This window comes from Epinephelus moara, chromosome 12 (assembly GCF_006386435.1).
Source record: "Epinephelus moara isolate mb chromosome 12, YSFRI_EMoa_1.0, whole genome shotgun sequence".
Taxonomy (NCBI): Eukaryota; Metazoa; Chordata; class Actinopteri; order Perciformes; family Serranidae; genus Epinephelus; species Epinephelus moara.
Genome location: NC_065517.1, coordinates 21,888,190 through 21,913,371, shown reverse-complemented (window position 1 = coordinate 21,913,371; position 25,182 = coordinate 21,888,190). Strand labels below are relative to the sequence as shown.

At 42.2% G+C, this 25,182-nt stretch overlaps 1 protein-coding gene across 4 annotated transcripts in view; it reads right to left on the bottom strand.

The window, feature by feature from the left end:
• Positions 1 to 22,443: 22,443 nt before the first annotated feature.
• The window catches only part of taf1a (TATA box binding protein (TBP)-associated factor, RNA polymerase I, A), a 20,497-nt gene continuing 17,758 nt past the window's right edge, over positions 22,444 to 25,182 (bottom strand). For all 4 annotated transcript variants that reach the window (XR_007570864.1, XM_050059102.1, XM_050059101.1 and 1 more), the window contains exons 10-11: positions 24,953 to 25,107; positions 22,444 to 23,165 (exon numbers count right to left, since the gene is read on the bottom strand). Coding sequence is in view for 3 of the 4 variants with exons in the window: in XM_050059102.1 (XP_049915059.1) it covers positions 23,119 to 23,165; positions 24,953 to 25,107 (202 nt within the window). In the remaining variant the exon portion in view is untranslated. The remainder of the gene's footprint in view (positions 23,166 to 24,952; positions 25,108 to 25,182) is intronic.

Sequence of the window (25,182 nt, the reverse complement as noted above, 5' to 3'; positions counted from 1 at the left end):
AAGTTCGGCAATTCAGTCATCGGCATCTTGGTTTTTTGGAGCCAGAAGTGGGCGTATTTGGGCAAGAGGCTGGTGCTCTAGAGGAGCTATAGGTGGATCTGACTGAGAATCTAAGGACACTATCGGCAGACCATCTGTCCCTCAAAGCAGCCACCCTTAATTATGCATAACATTAAGCCTTAATAAACGTGTGTTATACAAAAATTCACCCCCGCACAGTTGTCATGAATGTTGAAATTAGCTATAGAGACCAAAACTGTTTTTTACACCAGGCTGTAAACATGTTAATTTCTGCTGTAAAGTTGGGCATTTTAACATGGGGACTGATGGGTTTCTTCCTCAAGTGGCCATTCAAAGAACTGCAGTTTTGGGCACCTCCGTGTTGGCTTCACTTTTCAGCCTCGGAGGTTGCCACTTGGTCGACACCTGCAGGGATGTAAGTGAGACGAACTCGGGCTCAGTGGGGATTTAGGGCTGTTGTCAGGGAATGCCACAGGAGGTGAACACACCGTCTGCTGACAGTTGACTTGACCGGCTGACTTCACTAGAGGCCAGTTGGCTGCTAAAACAGGTGACGTATCTTACGTTATAAATCCAGCCACTTGTGACTTGACAAGCTAAATCGCAGCCAGCTTGAGTCGAGCTGAGATAAGCCAGTTCACACCACTGTAAATGTTTTCTCTGTAACGTTCTGGAACAGTTTTGTCTCGTTGCGAATGTTTGGGCTGAACTGGGCTTCTTGGTATTTGCATAAATCCACTGTCTGCACAAGAACAACCAATCAGAGCTGAGGAGTCTCTAATGCAGCTATCAATCATGTCAACAAACTGTCAAACTAGGCAATGCTAATCAAATATGAATCAAGATTCTGTTACCACATTGCCTGTAACTAACCTCAAATCTTTTAGGAACATATTTTAGTGTACTGTTTAGCTTTAAAATGACAAAAGTTTGTGACCGAGTCGATCCAAAAGAGAGCACTGCCCATCAGCAGGAGCAAACTGTCTCATTTTACAGCTAAACAGTACACTAAAATATGTTTCTGAAAACATTTAAAGCAAAAAATAGGCAATGCAGTGACAGAATCTTGATTCATATTTGATCAGCGCTGCCTACTTTGACAGTTTGACTGCAATTCATGAGCAGTAATTGACATGATTGACAGCTGTGTTAGAGACTCCTCAGCTCTGATTGGTTGTTTTCCTTAAGCCGCGGTGGATTCTTGCCATTAGAAGCACTACGAAGAGGCAGAGGGATATGATTATTTTGGGCACTGTAGTGACAGTTTCAGCAAATATGACAAAAAGTTATTTGTATAAGAGTTATCTACTAACTGTAGCTGCAAGCAAAGGAGAGCTTACTTCTCATATTGTGTTACATGTTTGGATACTGGACCACAGGGCATTACAGGAGGAAATTCCAATGCATGCAAATTTTTACATGTAGTTGGAGAATAGCATCAAATATGTTTCTCCATTGGGATACGATGCAGGATTTATTGTATGTTTCATATGTCGTGCATTCACAGGTGGAATAAGCTTTTATCCTACTAAAACTAAAAATGCAAGTTTTCAAACTTTATAAAAAGTCTCAAAGTCTCGATGAGTACTCCACAAACTCAGATTTACGTGTCCAATATAGTGCTTATGGCAAAAGGTCAGGCTTCACTTACCATCGTTAAAGTTAAATGTTTGTTCACTACTCACCGAGCATTTTAACGGAGAGCATCTATTATTCAACAGCTGATTCTAAAAAGCTTTAAAATATGCTATTCTATACACCTGGTGTCTGGTAAGTTTTTTTTCTTGCAAAATCATCCTCTGTCATACAGGAAGTGGAGCGTTTTACATTTCTGACAGCTGCAACAGCTTGTGTAGAATAATGTGGGGGAGCTCAGGAGTTAGCATGAGCTGTATTAGCAACTGTGAAAAGACAAAGGAAAGAAGGCTAAATATAGAAACTCATGCTTAATTCAAAAAGCTTCCTTGGAAACATAAAATCTCGTGCTTGTACATTTAAATAAAGCCAGATAGTGTTTCAGCACGGGGTCATGTGTTTCCTGACTTGCCACACATTGTCTCTTATTAATTGAGAGTATTATTATTGAAGTTATAGCCCATTCCCAAAGCATAGAGGCAGCTGCCAACAGGGGCTAAACCTCAGCCCCCTCTGGGACAGCCACGCAGAGCTAAAAGGCCCTGGCTCCCGCACAGCCATGCAGCAGGTGACCCCCTGTCCTAGAAACAGTTGCTATTTGGATGTGATTAGCAGCGGGTGCAGAGAGAGTCATTGTTATTTATATTGTGTCGTCCCTGTGTTTGTTTCAAAGGTTGAGGGCAGCGAGTATTTCCGTTAAGTCGCTCCACTCGAGGGTCACGGCAGAGAAGTCTGGTTTATAACCTCTAAGAAGGCGTTTAATAAACAGGCACTCACTGTGGGCGATGGGTATAAATATCAGAAGACATCATCTAATACCCTCAGTCGTGTAAATCCATCCATGTGTATGATATGCTTCCATTCTGGGATAAGGTCAGAATTAAATTGGGCTCCCACTGCAGGGAGAATGACAATATTTGCTATTCTTGAGATCATTATCTCAGATTTCATCAGAGCATGAGGTAAACTAGAATTGCAAGCGCACACACTGTCACTGTACGTACATATCAAGCAAGATCAGTGACGCCTCATCACTGCCTTTATGCACCATAAGCCTGAGAGTATACGTAAGCAAGTGAGAGCGAATGTTTAAATTTTTTGATTGTTAACTAAACAATATTTGGTTGTTGCTAAGTGACCGTGAGGATGATTCAACCTTCCTCAGGCGGAGGGACATGCCAACTAGAATGAATAATACTGAGCAGACTGGCCCGGCTCAGAAGAAAATACAGTTGTTATGAGTTCAGTGATGTAGCTGTTATTGTTAGGTATAAACTATACTTCTCCCGGTAATGTGTCACAGCCGACGGCCTCCTCGCACAGGCAGCACTTAAAGGAGACACTTGTCCTTTTAGCAGATGATTTTTTTTTTAGGTTTCTTTTTTACTGCCTACAATCATCAGCTGATTTTAGTTTTTCTCAGGCCTCAGTCTGAGCTCCCCTCAGGGTTGTGAGGCTGTTTGGGGGAGGTGGGGATCACAAGATGACTTATGAAATGTCTTTGCTAATAATAATGTTTCCTACTTAACACATTGATGTTGTAATACATTGATGACTGGCCTTATTTATTTGTTTTCTGTTATTTAAGACAGCTCTTGGTTTGTTTTAAGGTGTTGTTTAGCTTGTCTTAGAAATAGTATTCTTGAATGTATGATCATTGTCAGACAAGGTGGATAAACAATGTAAAGAACTGGGGCTGAGAGGATTTGAAGTGTCAGTTAAAGTGTGTTCTTGAAAACAGTTAAAATGTCATTTGAAGAGCGAGTAGAAATAATCGAAAGCAGTTGATGTTGCAGTAGAAACTTAACAGGGTCCAGACCTTTGAATCCGCCCACTCCACTGAGTTTGAACTGTATAACTCTGCTCTGGTATTGTGACATAAAACAGAGGTTCTCAGTAGGAATAAAAAACAACCAGTGAGCACTGCAGGGGGGCTAACGATTAACTAATCAGCGCTGTAGGTATGACTAACGCTGTTGTAAAGCCATTTTCAAACCTTGTCAAGCTGTGCACCGCAACCAGTGGGCTGATCCACACATAGCTAAGGTCTACCGTTTGTTTGTCCATCACTCAGCAGGGCAGGTGAAAGAAGTTTACCTGTTGGAGGTGAGCTGTTTGCAGAGGTGCAGTAAGAGCCTGTTGTCTGCAGCTCTTCATCAACATCTCGCTGTGGCTGTTTCTGATTTTACTCTTTCTCCTTGGGTATTAGTACACTTGTTTTTATTGAGGAAAAACTGCTGACAAAATCCAAAGACATTTTATTTTCTTTAAATTCTTCACAATAAAAGTGTCCCATCATTGTTTTTATGTAAAAGTTTTTATTTTGAATCGGCAAAATAAGGAAATATTGCATTTTCATCAGTGATAACTTAATGACTCCTATACATCTTAAGGCGAACATGAAACAACAACATAAAGCAGATATCTAAAGTACAAACATGGACACCTGAGAGAATCTAAACTCTAAACTACAGAGATTTAGTTAAAATCTCCAGAAATACTGAAAGTTGAACACAGAGACTTCAAAAAACACTTCTCTCTTTGGCCTCCTGCACAGACAGGAATTGACTGTTGCAACACATGCTAGTTTGAAGTGGAGACGGGGGCAAGTCTTCTCAATATCGCCCAACATCGTAGTTTGTTTCTTTGCTCCGATCTTAAAACCCCGGCAACTCAGGTATGTTGTCATGGCTACGCATTAGTGTGGACTGGAAATCAACCCCTCCCTTAACCACAGAAATCGGTCACAGTGGACACAACGTCAAACTGAAGTTGGAAACGCAGTGTAACGAGTTGCCAGTTCTGTCTGGTATCAGGCTAAGTAGAAACACAATTACTGAAAGAAGTTGAAGTGGCAGTGGCAATGGCAGTGCTGAATGAAGTTGAAGTGTCAATTTAAGTGTGAGCACTGAGTGAAGTTGGAGTATCATTTGATGCGAAAGTGTAGAAAATGTTAAAGTGTCAGTTGAAGTGAAATCCTGAAAGGAATTAAAGCATGCATATAAACAAAAAGAAGTGTTGAGTAGAGTGTAAACACTAAAAGCAGTTTGAGTTTTTTTAAATCCTTTTTAAATCCTTGTCAGACCTGAAAGGGTTTAAAGAGGTTAAAGGCCTTAACACACAGGGGTCACGACAAATAAACAACTCAAATATTAGCTTCATACCAGCATCGATGCAAATTTGGGACTGTTGCAACAGCTCCACCACTTGTGGTGACATCCATTCTCAACCTATTTCATCACTGTATCACCTCGTAAAATTTGCATTCTGTGTGAAACTTAGTGTGTAAGTAACTCCTCTGACTCACATGACCCCATGGAATGTATGTTCCTCTCTTGTAATATGACCCACAAAAGCGCTTCCTAAATAAGTGACAGAACAGCTCGTATATGACTGTTAACATTTGCAGTTTTAAACACATGGGTAATGTTGTGAAACCATGGACTGTATATATAGATTGCTGATGCATCCCACTGTACAAAAATGAAGCCAAAATTTCCCAGTTACAGCTGCTGCCATCTTGCGCTGGTGATGCCATCCTGAGCCAGCGTCTCTCGGTTTTGAGTTTCCATCCATACACAAAAACCCCCTTTTTACCCTTCAAATAACTCATTAAAACCAAACTTATCAGAAAAAAGAACACTGGAACATATATCAGCCTGATAAGAGCGACCAAAAATGACAGAAACCATCTTTAGGAAAAATTTATTTGACCTGTACTTTTGCGTTCTTAATTTCTGCTAACATGGGGGGGGCGGGCTTTATGACCTGTCCTGCAGCCAGCCACCAGGGGGTGATCCAGATGTTTTAGCTTCCCTTTTAGGAAACTTTGTTTGACCCATCCGGCTCCCCTCCCTCCCGCCCTCAGCGGACTTTGTCGCTCTTATTCAATGTCTCCTTACTTACTTTTTTTTTGTGCCCTTTGTAATTACTACAGTCTACAGAGGTCACCACCTGACAAAAATGTAAATATGGGTCGTAATTTCTCCTTGTACAAACCACATATGTGGTCGTATTTTGGAGTACTCATGACAAACAATTTCAAAAAGGTGTAGGGGACTTAATGCAGAGGGAAGTGTCAGTTAATTTGTAACCACTGAGAGGAATTGAATCGTCAGCTGAATAGTAAAGGATGAGAGCAGTTGAAATGTCAGCTGTTATTCCTGTTTAGTTCTGATTTTGTCGAGTATTTTGTGTTGTCTGGTTTATGTTTGACAATAACTTCCTGTCACTACTGCTTATTAAGTAAAGGTTAAAACTGATGTCAGATTTTCATCAGTGGTGTAACACCTTGTAAATGTCATTTTATTGTAATTGTGGTTGTTCCTTAATCAGCACTGTGAAAAATAGCTCAGCATGATGACATCAGACTGACCTCATTACAGCTGCTGGACCAGTATGACGAGTCGTTGCTCTTGAGTGCATCTATTATAATCAACTAAAGCTGCTACACTGACCACAGAACACTGCTCAACATTAGTATTACGCAGCTGGTCTATTTTTCTGCTCAATGTGCGGCTTTGCGGCCCTCCAACAGGTAAAACCTAAAAAGAACTGAGTAAAACACGAACACAATCTGTTTAAAAATGATTCAAATGAATACCTCGTTGTACCAGAGGCAAAGAGAAGTAGCAGAGCAACCCTGTGGGTGTTTTTACATTTCACATTGAAATAAATCAATCAAATCAACACACTTCCAAACCCTCCATAACCAGCTGCATTATCCCTTGGCAGAACTCAACACACACACAGTGAGGCACTCTATTACATATACACTGTTATGCAAACAGGAAGTGATGTGCAGGACATGACAGCAGTGACAGACTAATGAAACGTAGACTAAGAGTAAAGATACAAGAACACACACACACACCGAAGCGGGCACCAAACATCAGACATCTTACACAGAGATAAACAAGAAATGCATTTTTTGGATGATTAATTCACCATCATAATTTTTTTTTTTTAATCGGAAAAGCGATACTTGAATTTTGCATCTTTCTAAAAGCTCATTTTTCTAAATAATGCATTATTCCGATAATTAAAATTCTAGCCGATAATACTAAGCCAGACTGCTTTCATTGACTTAACAAGGGCAGCATCAACACACCCGACACAGTGGGTGGCGGTACGTGTACCTTTAAACTTTGTTTGCGAGCCACCAATAAACACAGAGAAGAAGAACAGCAACTGCAGCATGCTGTCTAGAGGGCAAAATTTGATTTGGTTTGGTCAGGGCTATGGGATATTAAGGCCCAATCCCAATACCGCCCTTGCCCACTACCCCTTGGCCCTCAAAATGAAGCAACGAGGGGTAGGGGTAGAAATCTTTCCCTAGGAATTGGAACACCACTCACTACGTCACCGCGTCGGTTACGTTCATGCATACGTAACTATTTTAAACAGGAAGCTGCAAGCCATCCACATTTCCAACCGGCATCTACAATGGAGTGTCATTCATCCTACTGATCGCATTTGCTGCATTCATCATGCTTCGTTTGATGAACGACAGACAACAGGGGACTTCTGCTAGCTAGCTAGCTAGCTAGCTAGCCAACTAACCAGCTAACATTACGAGGCAGCATAGTTATACTAGCTGGCGTGTTATCGTAATGTGAAAAGTCCGACCATTTTGCAGAACAGGACAGATGACAGACGCCAGATAGTGCGAGCTAGCTAACTAGCTAACAAGCAACCTGACGACGGTAACGTTAGCTATGTATGAACTTTTTTCCCTGTCTCTTGCTCAGTGGTAGCCATGGCGACGTCTACCCCTCGCTGGCAAGTCAGCATCTGAAATCCCTCGCTCCAAAGGGCTAGTTTCATACCCACAATCCCTCGTTATGCCCCCTACCCCTACACGCAAAAAGGAATTGGGACACCCCTACCTCTTGCGGGAACGCGCAAATGTAGGGGTAGGGCCAAGGGGGGGTATTGGGACAGGCCCTTAATCATTAATATGTTCTCACTACATCTTCACCTTTCTTCCCTCAGGTGTACATGAACTACAGATTATACAATTCTTTTTAAAAAACAAAAATGTGAAATTATCGGCTATCGTATCAGTTATCGTATTGGTTAGCCTATCGGTTATCATATTGGTTATTATCCATGAAAAGCAGGTAATTATCAGTTATCGGTATTGGTTGAAAAAATACATGTCGTTCTTCCGTTTGTCTACATGTAAATGTTATCAATATGACCATATTTTTGTTATTCTGCTACCTGCAGCCAACATCTCTAACTACTTTAAAAAATATTGTACTCTATTAACAAATATCCTCCTGAGAGCACGTCATGTGACCCAACAATATTTGTTCTCAGATTTTCTCTGCCTTTATCTGAGTCTCCTTGGAAAACTAATGATGTCCTTTTATGCTCTGCTCCTCCTTGTTCACAGACTGAGTGGAAGCCTCCAATGCAGGAAAGCTGATGAGTATGCAAATGACTGGAGACAAAGAGGGAGAAAGACAAAAGCAGAGAAATGAAAGCAGAGGCAGTAGTGGAGAGTGATATGTGTCATTTGGTGATGTCATGCATCCAAGCGTCCAGGGTGACAGCGGCGGTGGTAACGGCCTGAGTCAGAGGATGACATCAACGCAACAAGCTGTCAGACAGGTTGTGAAAGGGCTTAGTCCCACGCTCCCATTGTCCTCTGGTTTAATGCTGTTATTCAGCCTGCCACCGGCCTTACCATTTGTTAATCTGACCTAACACACAGTTAAACACAGGACAAAGACACACAAACAGCAAATTTAAAGGCCAGCACGAAAAAAAAAGGCCAGCGGCGAAATGTCAGCCTGTAATACACCATCACAGCTTTTTGAATACAAAAGAAGAAGCACACAGTTTTGAGTGAGGTCAGGCGATGAAAATTTACAAGCAGACAGATCCAGCAAAGCTTGAATTGATTAGCTCAGTTTTGGGCTTCTGTATCATGTAGACTGAAGTATGAAGTGTAAGAAAACGTAGATTCATTAGAGGATAAGTGCGGCGGTACTGTGTCCTGATAGACTTCCACTGTCGTCTAAAAACTATTTAAATCACACATCAAGGAGCCACACTGTCACACCGGCTGACATGTTCCTTCATTACAATGAACATGGACACTGTAGTTTATTTTGAGTAGCCTAGTACACTGTCCTGCTGCCATACTCACTGCGTATTAATCCACGACTGAAAATAGTCCCTCTTAAATCACCATTTACTCCTGTCTAAATAACATTTACCGAAACCTACAATGACCAGCTGTTGGAGAAAATTAATGAGCCTTTCTTAGGGTGCCTTCAGACCTAGAGTTGTCTTCCTTTGGTCCGAATCAGAGACTAATTTTGTTACAAAGTTGCATAATTGCCTAGAGTTGGTTCGCATTCTCACGGCAGCATTTACAAGCAGACCAGATCAAATGCCTTGTGTGAGAAAGCTGCTCTTGATTGGTCAGAATTTCCATGTGGGAAAAATCCAGGAAGTAAAGCAAACGTTGAAGAAGAGTACACTTGCAAGATAAATGTGACACTTTCTAATGTCACAATGGAGGGACAACTACGCAGGTTGATTTTAGCGCTGCTCATCGTGGACTATATTGCTGTCATTGTTCATTTTAGTCAAACCATACAGTTTGAAAACGAGGCGCGGCTCCAACTAGAAAACAATGTTTTGATGCATTGGATGTGCTGAATGTGCATATTAAGGCAGTACAGGAGGAGGTGCACATTAATAATCCTCCAGGACTGTAACATGCTCATGTTTAACCCAAACAATGTGTCATGTGACTGCAGTTGGTTCAGATCCAGGTCGGAACACGTTCTCACCACAAACGAACCGCACCAGAGTTCATTTGTAACCAGGCCAAGACCATCTCTTCAAGAAGGTCTCGGTTCGGTTGTTTTGGTGCGCACCTGAGTGTGATTGCTGTGTTCACACCTGCACAAATGAACCGCACTCAGGGGGCAAAGAGACTTGAGTTCGATTGAACTGAACCAAACAGGGCAGGTGTGAAAGCACCCTTAAAAATTAAAGTACATATTTGTACAGTGTTTTAAAAGATTTACTTCTTTACTACAAATCAAATACCTTGGGGCTGAGTGCCACAGACAGGGTAAGGAAGTCAGAAAGTATTGAGGTATTAACACATTGTTTGTTTTCATCTTTTCATATGAACTGTTGCTAAGAAGAAATATATAGAAGATCACCAACTTTATTCTTTAAGGCTAGGACATGATATTATCAGTTATTTTTTAGTTAACGCAAACATGCTCACAATCACAATGCTAATATACTGATGTTTAGCATTTCAGTTTAGCATGTCATCATGCATACATTTGCTGATGAGCACTTAACACAAAGTACAGCTGAGTCTTATGGAATGTCATGTGTTTTGCAAAGCAAGGAGCTGACAAACCGCAGTTTTGACCTGGTGATGACGCTAAATGAAAAACCAGTTGCTCACCAAATTGACTATGATTCATCCTGTGGGAGACATGAACGTCTCAGCTAAATGTCATGATGGTAGTTGTTGAGACATTTCTCTTAAAGGTCCAGTGTAGGATTGTGAGGAATATATTAGCAGAAATGAAATGTATATAATATTCATACTATGTTTTCTTTAGTGAATAATGCACAAAAAACAAGAATAGTTTTGTTTTTATAACATTAGAGCCATTTATATTTACATACAGAGTAATCTTTCTGAGTCTGCCGTGTTGTTTCTACAGTAGCCCTGAACGGACTAACCAAACACTGACTCTACATAGGGTCATTTGTGGTTTCGCGTCAGCCACCGTCGTCTTAAATGTTTGGCACACTGAAGAAGTTTCAGTTGGTTGCAATTTGCAATCTCACCATTAGGTGTCACCAGAGTTGGGTATAACGCGTTACAAAGTTAGAGTTAGAGTACTTTGATTAGTTTTTGCAGTAACGAGTAACCTAACGCGTTAGTTTGCTGTTTGAGTAATCAAATACTTAAGTACATTTTCAAACAAGACATCAGTTACTTCTGTTACTTTTAGAACGCTGGTCCTTCAGCTCCGAAACAGCAACGGCTGTCGTTTGGGAGATAACGTTAAACCTATCAGTCTGAAAGAAGCCACGGAGCTTGTGGCTCGCTACGTGGTCGGAGAAATGCTGCCGTTGTCTACGGTGGAGTCTAAATAGGTAGGACTCGCTGACAGACATATTTCAGAGTCAGGACTTGCATTATGCCTGGTACACGCTACACGGTGGTACTCACCAATTATCCCCGGTTGTCTTTCACGGCGTGTGTGATGTCATCGGGTTATTCTTATCCTATTTTTATCACTTTTACTATTATTTGTGTCTGTTCATGTGCCAGCCGACATGTTGTTGTAGTCACTTAAAAGCGTCAGCAGATGGCAGGAGCTATATTTGAAGCGCCATAAGTAAACCGTCAAGCTACTGTATCTTCCACAGGAAGTTGTGACAAATGTTTCAGAATAAAAGCCTATTTAGAAAATGGAGGGATTCTCTCAGCCGAGGTTATAAGGGGCTTTTAATTTGAAACAAGTGTTGAGTTTGAAATGACGGTGCGATATGTTAACTTTACAAAGACAACGGAGCGGATAAAAAGTAAATATATAAACACACAGAGGGATTAATAAATAACGGACCGTCTATAATGTAGTTTGTTTCAAATGAAGCTGGGAGCCTCTGCAGTTGTGGTGAGTAAAAGCCCCGCCGCTATTTGTTAATGTTATTACTTTATGTCCGACCGTGAGGATGTACCATTGTTTGCTAGCTTGATGCTAATGACAGTAACGTTAACTCAGCGGGTTGACAAAGTGCCTCTGCTGTTTCACACCATCATTTCCCCCTTTTACTCTGTGTGGTAACATCCCTAGAGGAAATATTAAAAACGCTGGGGTGTTGTTGTCATACAGTTGTCTACGGCAGCAGATCGTTCTGTGTTTCTACTGGTCAAAGTGACGGCTGTGATGGGAGAATTGGATCTCAGTGAAGGGCAAGTGGTCCATAACTTTAATTTTGGAGACAAAAAAATGTAGGCTTAGCACCCTGTGGTCCATTGCCCAGTAGGAAATGTAGAATACTCAAAAGTACTTTAAAAGTGCTTGAGTTACTTTTTCCAGGGAGTAATGTTGGAAGTACTTTTAAAGTAATCGAGTTACTTTACTCAGGGAGTAACGCAGTAAAGTAACTAGTTACTTTTTTAAAAAGTAACGCAGTAACGTACTTTGATTACTTTTAAAGTAACCCTTATCCAACACTGGGTGTCACTAAATCCTACACACTAGATCTCTAAAACCAAATAAGTCAACCTCATGGTGTTGCTAGTGGTGAATTCAGAGGATTACTACAAGATATATTCTCCAGGGACTACGAATGTCTGTACAATGTTTCACGGCAATTAGGGATGCACCGAATATTCGGTAACCGAATATATTCGGCCGAATATTGCAAAAAAACAACACATTCAGTATTCGGTGGAATAAGTTGAAAGCAAGGCCGAATAATAGCGGCGTGTTTTGATAAAGCAATCAAACAGCGTGCCGTGATGGGCCGAGTAAAATGTCGGCAGTGTGGCGATCCGCCCGTCACCACACTCGCATTTGCGACTAAAAATAGTTTTGAGCAAGCAAAATAGGCTTAAATCATTCAGCACGCTGTGCGAGCAGCCTACAGATTTCAACCAGCAGCAGAAACAAAAGGCGAATCCCACCGATTGTGGGTTGAACGGGGGGGTCACAGACACAGACAGTAATGTATTCCTGTCAAATGCGGCAGCCATCGGCTTACCGGCGACGGATAAGTCGGCTCCCATAATATCCTCTTCTTGGCGTCATGACTGCCCAGAAGTACCTGAACAGCCGAGCCAGCCGAACACAGGTATGTGACGTGTCAGAGGAGAAACAAGCCGTTCACGGCCCATGCACTTTAGGGACTGTTCTTTACTTATGAAGGGACTTGTCAGGGGAGGAGGGTGGCTGGTTGATTCTTATTTCATTTATTTATTTTATTTTGATCCCCCCATGTTCATCACTCATTGATGCTGTTTTTGAAGTATGAATAAGTCAATAAGTAATTTATTCCATTGAAATATCATTGATGTATTATAGAAAAGTGATTTATCTTTTTATAAATGACAAAAGGCACATCTGCCTCATTTTCGCTGTGGTATCGTGATACTACTCAGAACCATGATATTTTCATTGGTATCGTACAGTGGGATCCAATTTTGGTACCGTGACAACACTAATCTGGAGGGGGTTCATCTGCAAAAACTAATGAAAAACTAAACAACAATATTCGGTATTCGGTACTCAGTATTCTGCCAAGCGTTTAATATTATTCGGCTTCGGCTTTGGCCACAAATTTTCATTTCGGTGCATCCCTAACGGCAATCCCACTGAGCAAGCAACGTCTGTGGACGTCCAAGTCTAGTTGATATCACGTCTGTGGTTTTCAACTAGACTTGGACGTCCACAGACGTTGCTTGCTCAGTGGGATGATTTGTGGACTTGCATTTACATCCTTGACCTTATACTTCATTCTACTTAACTAAGACCTGTTGCCCTCGTTCGTGGACACTTTTTTGTGCCTTCTAGTGGAAGTAAGACCATAATACACTAATCCATGTAAAAACAAGATGGCAGCCATCTCTGCCAAATCAGTCTGCGGCCCATCCCGACAGAAAAGTGGACAAGGTCCAAAACCTGATCACATTTGATGGTTGAAACTTGTTTATTTATGATTAATAAAGTTTGCAGTTTGATATGGCAACAAATTTGACCAATTTTAGCAACAGGAACAAGCTAAGACACTGTCAGTTAGGAACTACTATTTGAAGACATAAGGAATTCATTGTTGTCTCTTTTGAGGACACTGGGACCTTACTATCGTCTCATTTGAGGACACTGGGACTTTATTATTGATGACATCATTTAGTTTTTTATACTTATCAGGTCCCACTGATCCCACATAGCTAGGAGAAATTAAAAATGCATACCAAACAAAAGTTTGGGTCTCAGGAGGATATAGCGATAGCGATCCAACCACTCAAAGCGCTTTTACACTGCATCCCACATTCACCTATTCACACACACATTTATACACTGGTGGCCGAGGCTACCGTGCAAGGTGCCACCTGCTGAGGTAACCATTCATAAGCACTGACAGCATTTTGGGAGCACTCTTGGGTTCAGTATCTTGCCCAAGGGTGCTTCACCAAGCTGGAGGTGCTAGGGATCGAACCACTGATCTTCCAATTATTGGACGACCCACTCCACCTCCTGAGTGTCACCCCAGTCCATCCAGTAGCTGTTGAGATGTTTCAGTTTGGACCAAAGTGGTGGATTGACAGACCGACATTGCCATCCCTAGAGCCGTACTGTCAGCATGACTGAGAATATGGATCCAATTACGTGGGGCCTGATCGGCTTTAATCCATTATCTCGCACAGTTTGCGTATAAAGGGTAAAAAGCTTTTTCTCACTAATGCATTTAATAACCTGTCACCCTTTAGGCAATGAATATCCTGATGACGAATTTTATCCGATGTCAAAGTTACATAATATTGAAAAGTTCAACCACATTATCTCCTCTAACAGCCATCCAGACATTCAGGGGGTGAGAGGAAGTGCTGATTGAGAGACGCATGAGTAAAGGCGGAAATGTAGAGACAGACAGACAGACAGGCAGACAGACTATCCAGCTCCCACATTCATTCAGAATGCATCAGGCTTTGTTGTATTTTCCAACCACACAGTCCCCCACCACGGAGACCAGGTGCACTGACGAACGGCTTCTTTGGGGTCAGGTCGAGTTTGTTGTTTGTTCACCGCTCACTGTACTTACACAGAATTACAGATAAGTGGGGACAACATGAGTCAGTGGGCACATATACGCTGTGATGAGTCAGTGCAGCAAACGTAGTTGAAAGGTTGGTTTCAGGAAAACCGTTTCAGAGAATCAACCTACCTGGTATTATACCTGTAGAGTTTCAGAGGATTGCACCAAGTGTGAAACTCATTTGCAGACGGTAGGTTTGATAAGCGAGTGTGTGGGTGTGTCGGTGGATGATATCACCTCCATGATATCACCTCCCAAACGGTATAAACATCCATTATTTTTTCTTTTTTATTTGAAAGAAAAAGCTGAACTGAATAGGAACTGAAAATCTAAGATTACATGTTTACTGAAAACTTGAGTCATTATCCCTCTCTTTGTAGTCAAAACACTCTTTCAGGACAAGAAAAGGGCATAAATTAAAAGATGACATCATGTGAATCCACACAAAAGAGGCCCACATGTTGAATAAAGGCAAACTGTGTCTTTCAGCGACTCTTCAATACAGCACTTCAAATAAAAACCTTCTAAAGCTGAGATAAAGACATTACATCAAATACATGCAGTATGTTGCAGGTGGCTGGAGTGCCCCCTGTAGGAGAGGGCTATAATCACTCAGTTAAATATAGAAAGTATTTGAAAATATTTGAATAAATGTATAAATCAGAGATGAGCATAAGCATGAATTGGGGCAAAGAGGCTTCAATTAAATGTGTTTGAGGAAAAAATACACAACAAAAAGAAAAACATAGGCTTTAAACCTGCAATAATTAATCATTATAAATGCAACAAGTTCCTGGTCACCTGATACAATTGTAAGTCCAATATTTACTCTATTTCTTAGCTCTAAGTGTCCTCCAACTCCTAAAAATAAACATATCTTGGCCCTGAAGCTACTGTATTCTCCATTCTGTTCACCAGGTAGTCGCTAAATTTGTCATTTGATCGTGAGCAGGTAGCACACGGTGGGTTCATCAGAGCTTTTTTCCTTAAAAAACAGCTTCATGTTGCTGCCAAAAAGAAGTTGATGAGAGCGGTATGAGGGCCATGCAATTTGGCGATTTTCAACCAGCTTTGTATCATAACAATGTGGGTAGTATGTGCTAATGAAATTTGGTAAACTTCCTCCATCTTACCAGTGCCTAGACAATCCGGTCTCATTCCAAAGGTGTCGAAATGTGGCGCTTGGGTAATGACTTGCAGCATCAGACACTGACGAACAAAGCCATCCTTTAACATCGGGATGATTCATTGCCGGTCGCCATTGTAGTTTATTGGCACTCGGCAGCATCTGGCGGAAACGGGGCAGGACAAGAACCAAAGTCAAGGCAGCAAAAGTCAGAGTAGGGCAGGCAGTAGGGGTGGTGGATGGGTCCATCGAACACAGACTTTTACCTGGGAGAGCGAGGTTCGCGTCTCATAAGATTCTAAAGCGAAACCCTGTTCTGTTTTCCTAGACCTAACCACGTCCTTTTGTTGCCTAAACCCAACGAAGTATGTTTGCTGTTGAAGGGAAAAAAATGTCAATTTGTGGTGTTGTACTGATGTAGTGTGTTTATTTTGAAAGAGACTGTATGTAAATGTTAAAATTCCTGTGAAAACAGAAGTGTATTCTGAAAGAAGACAATGCATGTAACAGGCAGAACTTGACACGGCGTCCCAGAGCGTCAGCGACTCAACACACCCAGGGCACCTATCACGTCGTATCTGGACGTGGAAAGTCCATGACCAAACATCGACGAGGTTGTGACGAGGTTGGAGTGAGAATGTGTTGGCCTAGATCCCTCTGCTCAAATTCGTCAGATAGTGCGTTTCGCATCGTCCAGCAGATTTTCGCTGGCTTAAGGGCTTTCACTGCTGAGGGCCATACTGTTTCCTATATTGTGCAGTCTTGCAGACTTTAAACTTCACTACAAGACATACCCACCGTACTTCAAGCCGACTAACCATATTGTTTTCTGTGACAAAACAGCCAAGCTCGCTCACATAACATGCCGATGAGCTGCTGGCTGATTGGTTGCATGACTATCAAGACTAGACAAGTCTAAAGGCCCGAACATACTCGGGCATACTATTAGCGGAGCGGACTTTGCAAGGAATGCCCGCAGTCATTCAGGCATTCATAGTCGAGCGCACTTCCACGTTGTAGTTTACTGTAAAAATGTCCGTGAAAAATCCCCGCGATGTGAAAAATACATGCCGAGCAGTCACTGGTGCGCGGAGCGGAGTCCACGTGGTCGTAAAATCTGAGCTTTGCGCGCACAGGGCTTGCGGACGTCCACTTTGAGTCCACGCGGACCTCCGCGGAGTCCGTTCCGCATACGTTCCACCCGAGTATGTTCGGGCCTTAAGTCTCCAGGTTTTTATCATACCAGTTAAGAAATCATGACAAAAACGTGGCTGGCGGCCATCGAGAGAGCTCACGTTAAAACAGACAGGGGGACAAATTTAAAAAAGAAAACATACCTTATTATGTCACCTGTTTACTACACTTTGCTTCCACTTCAGACGAACACACTTCCTCGTCTCTCGGGACAGAAATCAAGCTTTTCCACTAAGCGCTCTCTGGAGGCCTGGGGAAATTTGTTTGTGTTGACTGCAACATTTTTCCGTTGAATTTGTTTCCAGGCTTTGTGTGTTTTTTCTTTGCATAGTGTCAGTATTTGCAGCTTGTTTGCTGTTGATGTATTTGTTTGGCTTTCTGCAGCACGTTTCCGTTGTTGTATTTGTTTTGGATTTTCATATGTGTTTCTGAAGCTGCAGCACGTTTCTTCCAATCGTAATGTTTGCCCTTGTCAGCCACCGTACATCTGACCCATCCTTGAATTAAAAAAAAAAAAAAAGATTAGCGCAGCATTAATATTTAACACACTCCACAGAGTTTGCTGCTGCCTGTTTGATAACCTGGGAGCCAGGACAGCAAAAGCTCGCCACAAATCTTAAACTCAAGTAGAAATGTCACTTGCCTTTGTTAAAATATTCACTTCTAGCTGCAATTCTGAGTCAAACCACCCCAAATACTGTCAAGCAAACCAACAAAAAAAACTGTATCATCTGTAGATTGTGTCACTGCTGTCGTGCTTGTCTTAATAATTGATGCCTGTTGTGCTTCTTTATTCAGACTTCAGATCATTCAAGACTTGTTTTTTTTCCCCACTTGTGCTCCAGTTGGCTGGCCTCCACAGAGCTTGAAGGAAAGTCACAACATTCGGATTGCCACTTATCACACTCAGGCACGCAAGAAATTAAACCTCCATAGCCTCAGGTGAATGCTCTGTTGGTCAGGGCACTTTGCATTTCAGAGTCATTACATTGCTCTTCTGCACTGCTTGTCTTCAGCTCAGAGGGGAGGGGGGATGGGGGGGTTGTGTTTGTCCGTGCAACTGTGTGCATGAGCAGCATTTCAGGTCCCGAGTAATTATCAGCGCTAGTCCAGTCCCCGGTGAAGCTATGAGATCAGACGTAAATATATGTAGCAGGATAAGCTGTTTACTCTAAGGCCACGATTTTTATTCCTCCCCGGATAAGTAGAGCAATCTTAGAAGTCAAGAGGATCAGTTTGTGTTCAGCCGCCTGATCTATCCTCACAGTCGGCGCACAGCGGAGAAAGCTCCTGGTCTTGGCACATACACAGAGCCGAGCGCCGTCTCCCCAGAAATCAGCTCACAGTCTTTATTCTCCTAATACATTATTGAAAGCTATTTTTGCAGCTGCACTCCAAGAACAAAGGTATTGCAGTTGTCACTTTCAACTTAACAGACAGAATGGGGAGGATATTTTGGGAATCTTTTTTTTTATGCTCTTTTTCCTCTCCCTGAAGTTCCCCAAGACTTGACTCCCCTCAAGCAATTTTTGTCTTAGCATCTGCCAGTGTGATGAGTGTGTCGAAAGCCTTTTGTTTCCATGCTGTTCATAAAGGGGCCATCATAGGTTTGGAATACACCCGTTACACACCGGGCCATATTGCACCAAAGCACATGTAATTATGATACGATTTAAAGCAGACTTCACTCATGAGTCTGATTTTTGATGATTCAGACTAAACGTTGTGCTGTTATATCTCCTTCCTGCGTGTAGCATGCAGCACTGGCGAACACATCAGTATGTTAAGTCCAAATTGCATGGCTGAATTATCACGCCTTCTCCCTCCGCTCTCAAACCACACCAGACTTCAAATGTCTTGCAGAGTTACTGAGATGTTACACTGTCACTGTGCAAGTCTGGATTTTAGGTTACAAATCCTCAGAGCCCAGCGGACCAGCCAAGCGAGACCCTGAGTCACCAACTGCAGTGTGTGAGTGTGTGTGTGTTTGTGTGTGTGTGCGAGGAGAGGAGGGAGTGAGACTGTAAGAGAAGGGAAAACTCAATTAATGTCAGCCTCGCACAACAAAGCAACATCCAGGGCCTCTCTACGCCAGGCATAAAATTAAAACATCTCCCCCTACACGATTTGTGTGTTTTCGTCGGCGGTAAATAGATTCGGTCTGCGACTTGCGCCCGATGATTAATTACACAACAATTATTATGCCTGTCAGTCCACGGTGGGGTGAGGCCGAAGACGTCGGTAAATTTCTCCCCGAGCTAGAGGAGGTATAAGGGGCCTGTTAGAGTCGTCAGAAGATGAGCCCACAGAGATTTTTACCTGATAGATTTTACAGTACAGTATGTCCCAGCAACCTTGGGGTGCATTCCCAGGTGAACATAAATCATCGCCGCCTTTCCTCTTCGACTGACCAGGCTGGTAGAACCAGTGGGGCTGCTTAGTGGCCAGCAGCACCAGTGGATGCACTCGGCAGCTTGTAAATGTCTAACACTTCCTCCACCTGCTATTTGTCCTCCCACACTGTTAACAGTAAAAACAAGTGTGTTCTCAGTGAACAGCGTAAATAAAGGTTGCATCACATGTAAACATAATGAAGCACCTTGATTTGTCAGGTACGCTATTTGCTGAATTAAAAAAAGAAACATTGCTCTTTAGTTATCTAAAACCTAAAAGCAGATTCTTCAGAAAATGCACTATGACTGAGGATTTTTCCGTGTTGTCCTCTACACCTAGTGTCTTAACCAAGTACACTCAGACACTGAGGACTTGTTAGCAGCCAGGACACCCTGACCCAGACTCCTGCTGCTGCCTCTTCGATGATCTCGATGATGATAATAAGCTGATTACAGTTACCTTTGAGGTCGGACTGTTCTTGAGTTTTTCAAGGAGAAATTGAACCCTGAACAAACCAGGTGACAGATTTGGTGAGAGGAGATGACGAGAATCACATAATTCAAACATAAACGTATAGTAATGGAGGAGGTCAGGTCAGCTGGTGACAACCTTTCAGTGGGTCAGAGCTGCGACTCCCATCCAGGGGTACTTCTGCTCTTACTAGAGGGTACTTGTAGATATTGTGGTGTACCCCAACTAATTTGATAAATAAATAACAATTTGATGAGAAAATAAAAAAGTTATATCCTCATATTGAGTCAACTGTAGCTTGAACACAATTACGAGTGGGTGAACAGTAGGGGTTGGAATCACCAGAGGATCCACGATATGATACAGCACGATACTTAAGTCACGATACAATATTATTGCGATTTCAAATATGTTGCGATATGAGTATGAGTATTGCGATAAAATATATTGTGATTTATTTCCGGTTTTCAACTGCAATTAAGGTCCCCAAAGGAAAACATCTGTTTTATCTAATAAGATAAAGTTTTCAGTTTGTTCATCTCACTTCAGCCATTTTTTGCAGCAGCAAAATGTATCTAGTGGACTGAAAAAGCAATTGATTATATTATTCTAGTTGGCTAACTAAAGTTTAATTTGTATTTACAATAATAATTTATATTAAAAATAAATAGATACTTGGGCGGCACGGTGGTGTGGTGGTTAGCACTGTCACCTCACAGCAAGAGGGTTCCCAGTTCGATCCCGGGTGTGGGAGCCCTTCTGTGCAGAGTATGCATGTTCTCCCCGTGTCAGCGTGGGTTCCCTCCGGGCACTCCGGCTTCCTCCCACAGTCCAAAGACATGCAGGTTAATTGATAACTCTAAATTGTCCGTAGGTGTGAATGTGAGTGTGAATGGTTGTCTGTCTCTATGTGTCAGCCCTGTGATAGTCTGGTGACCTGTCCAGGGTGTACCCTGCCTCTCACCCAGTGTCAGCTGGGATAGGCTCCAGCCCCCCCGCGACCCTCAAGAGGATGAAGCGGTTAGAAGATGGATGGATAAATCGATACTTGGCACTGTGTGACGATACGATATTGCCACACAAAAATTTTAAGTCATATAAAGCGTTAACCACACTGTCACTGAAACAACCACCACGTCCTGCATTGATGACACAATCCTTGTCAAGACGCATCAGGACGCATTAGCATTGACACTACAAAAGACAGGTGGTCAATGCATCCCAGAGGACCTTGGCAAGTGTATTTAATGATCGAATCACAATGTGTCTCGGTTGTCGTTTTCATTTGTATTTAGCACTGTCCACTTGTGATCGGACCAGTCAACATGCATGTTAACACCAGGTGTGAACAGGCTCTGAGAGCACCTAGGAAAATGATCTAAGTATAGACCAGGATCACAGTGTTTATTTACAACAAGTAAGGGAAGGTAATGTAAACTTTATTGTCCCCAAGGGGCAATTTGAGATACAGACAGTAGTCAACTTCAGGTAGAAAACACTCGAAACACAAAATAAAACAGCGCTGAGCAGAGGTTGCCTCAATTGATTAGTTTTTAGCTGCCTAAAAAAGGTTTGATGATTGATTGGTTAATACGTAAGGTACAGCAGAGCAAATATTCTTAAATAGCATACACTTAAGCTTTTATTTTTAAACTATATATCACATGTATAATGTTACAGTTACGGCTGAAAGTGACAACAGATTCCACATATCTCTACCACTGAAATCAACTGCAGTTGCCTACCCACAAGTGATTGTTGTTGTTAGCACGACGTCATGGTGATTCGGTCCATATGGGTACACTTTCTGATTCAGAGCTGAGAACTCCACAACAGAATAAAGCTCATTTGGCTACAAAAAGGAAAACAAACACTGTGGGTCTTCATAATCAGGCTCCCATTCATTGTCTATGGAGCAGCTCCAGACTATACTTGATGACATCACATGTTCGAGACTATATTCACAATTCACAAATATTGACTGAACTTTCCTAGACCATGGAAATAACATACTGGAATTCTTAATTTAAGTGCTGTTACCCTTTATAGAGACGGTTGGGAGCCACTGGGTCAGAGTGAAACAGGGCCCGAGACAGGACAGTCTCCACTTTGACTCCCTGGACAAAAAAATTAGCTCTTAACTGTCAAGGTGCCCTTGAGGGAAAAAAAAAAAAATCCCAAACCCCCCACAGAGCCGGTCCATGACAGTGAGAACAGCACGACGACTGCCTCGACTGTGAGCATCTGTGTAGGTGATTAAAAAATTCAAAGCTTCAAAAAAGGTCACCGCCAGGACACGATCCAAAGCGGTGACCAGCTCCTAACTCCCATCCTCTTCACTGCTCCCCGAGTTTTGAATTTTCTAACGACATGTGTTATGTATTCCCAGATCCCTTCTGCAGCTGCTCCTGTGGTCGGGCAAGTGCTTTGGGCTTTGGTTTATGTAATGACTGCAAAGCAACACACACACATACACACACACACATACAGTACGGCTCACTGAGTTGCTGCATGGCCAACATTGTGGCAAGCCGAAACAGAATCATTACAAACACTTTCACTTATTAAATTGGCCTGCTGCTGGATGCAAGACTTTATTTCATGGTGCGGTCTGAAGGAGAGTAGGCACGGCGTTTGAAGGCCCCGATCCTGTCGTTAGAAACATGCAAATATTTTTACAGATTAAATCAAACTATATCAACGCTTTGTGAAAATCAAGATCAACAGCGCTGCATACACTGACTACGTGCAAAACACAACATACACAAGCTGACCACAGGTCAATTATGATCTTTTATTGAAGGCACTTCTCACATTCAACCGCTTCCTGTCGACGCCATTACCCAGCAACCACCTGTCAGTGGTCTGCCCCACTTACTTCAACTTACACACATTATGTTGCTGAGAGCTCTGTGTTGATTATTCTGGCCTGACAAAAGACTTGACAGAGAGAATATCCCTCAGGCTGAGTGCTGTACACACACACACACACTTGTGACCTTAAAGCCCCTCTGTGCAGCAGTCAAAGGTCATCTGAGGTCAGAGCGAGACTCTGCTCCCATTAAAATGTTTACAGAAACCACAACATGAACACTGACATTCAGAGCTACACTCAGTTTCTGCCAGAATTAGGTGGACATAGCCTCCAGATACTCGCTGCACAAACACAGAACAAGAGCTCCACACAGTGGGCAGTGTAGCTTGTGCCTCAGTAATGGCACAATTCAGTAACCAGGAACAAGGTTTAAATAAAAAAAAATATGGAGGTATGTGTGTCAGTGAACCTTGAGCTGGAAATATTTTATCACAAAAAAGAAATCTTGTCAAAATAAACTTCATGGTGACGTCTTTGCTGGAGCTTTTCAGTTTGTTTCTCCAACAGCATCCCTGCTCTGTTCTTGACTGTGAACCACGAAGACACATTTTAATTGTTTCTTTGAGTTCTTGTCTCTGGTTCACTCTCCACTGGTCACCTGTCCAGCTGCGTACTTGAGCGTTAGGTCTGTAAGAAGAAAGGCACATTAAGTTGTACTGTATATGTATGAAATGGAAATAAGACATCAGCTGTTTTGAGACTGGCTGATCGCCTACACTGGTGCAGGGGGAAAAAAACCCTATATAAGTATGCCAATTAAAGGGAAACCTTTACCATGTTTTTGTGTCTAAAGCTCTACTCACACAGGACTAGTATTACCTGGGGACCTTGTGATTTAGAAATTACCCTAACATCTGTGTCTCATGGAGCGCATTTGCACAGGACAAGTGAAATCTGTATTTTAATTGAAATTACTGACGTTATACACAGTCATTTGTAACTCCACCACACAGCACTACTAGAGGTGATGTCCAGCGTAATGCAGGTTGAATTGATTGAAGTGAAATGAAGTGATTCTGCCACACACTGTCGCACCTCATCCATCTCATCATCTTTCGAGCTTTTGATTGATTTGAGCTCGCCTTTTCTGCAAGAGGTCTCCGTGCTGTGCAGTGAGATGAGCCACCTGCACCCAGACTGCTGTCAAAACTTAATATAGCACCTAAATAAATCACTCTGGTTCTGGTACCAAATCACTCAAATGGTGATTCGCATCATATGACCTCTGTGTTTGGAGAAATATGGTAGGTAATTTGAAGTGGAATTTTTACTTGACAAATTCCGAACATGGCACATTCACACAGGATTAATATCGCCAATGACCTTCACAACTGTTACTAAGTACCAGAGATCCCCAGGTAACAGTAGTCCCATGCAAACAGGGTTTAAGTTATCAATGGAAACAACCATTGTTTAAACTGGTCCAGTATTGAGCGAGAGAGCTGCAGTGGCAAAAAGGCTGCAATGTAACCACTCGGGGCAATAGAGCACCGTCAATGTACGTCCACTACAAGTGCTTGTTTCTGCCACTGACAGGCTCAGATTGTTATTATTACTGCCTGACAAAGACATATAACTTTTTTCTTTACCTTTTGCTTGATTTGGTGTTTGTTGTTGTGTCTAACCAAGTCTCACTCAAGGAGAAGTCTCGTTCTGAAGTCTCGCAAGTTGAGTTGTTGCACGAAGTCAATAACAAACAGACCGGATCAAGCGAAAGGTAAATAGAAATGTTTTATTTCTGTGTAGGGTCCGTTACACAATGTTGTCAGACACTTGCAATAACAACCTGTGCCTGTCAGTGGCAAAAAGAAGCACTTTTAGTGTATGTAAATTGATAGTGCACTATTGCCTCCAGTGGCTATATTGCAGCCTGTTACGCAGCTGCAGTGTGCAGCGCTCTTGCTCAATACTGGACTAATCTCAAATGTTGTTTCCATTAATCACACATCACCAACCACAGTGTTAATGTTTTCCCATGAAATATATGCTCAGAAAACCCCAGTGCACATGAGAGACGTGGACTGTTCTTTGTTTCTTCTAACTTCAGAGTTTCTTTGCATCGTAAAATGCCAACTTCTGTCTAGAAATGCAAAGTCAAGTATCCTGCAAGAAGTTTGGCCTTAAAAAGTTTATTTTACACCTTATAAAATATGACTTGGTGGTAACTGTGAAAATGACTGTTCCATCAAAGCTCCTACGTGTGGATCATTTATGTGGCGTATCAATCTTTAACTGTAGTCAGAATAAATAAAGATTATTGTAGGCCAGTGAGAGTAACTCCTGCCCAGTGTTGTGTCTAAAACGCTGCCTGGTAACACTGAGGCCTGACATAACCTCCACACAGTAATGACAGTTAACTGTTACAGTTAACAAAACCCTGACAAGTGACTTTATGCATGTGTACACAAACTTACCTGGGCAAAGAATTTTCATCAGTGATGCCTTCACTTCCATGAGCTCTGGGTTCTCCTCAGAGTCTTTACTAGCGTGGAAGCTTGTGAAGTGCAGCACGGGCCACCAGTCTTTCCTCGCAGCCATTTTTCCAGAGACAACGTCCTTCCAGTCTTCTCTGGTTTAATACACAAATACACAGAAACACAGTCTTTAGCAACAGTTTATGACATATCAATTTAAAAAAAACTGC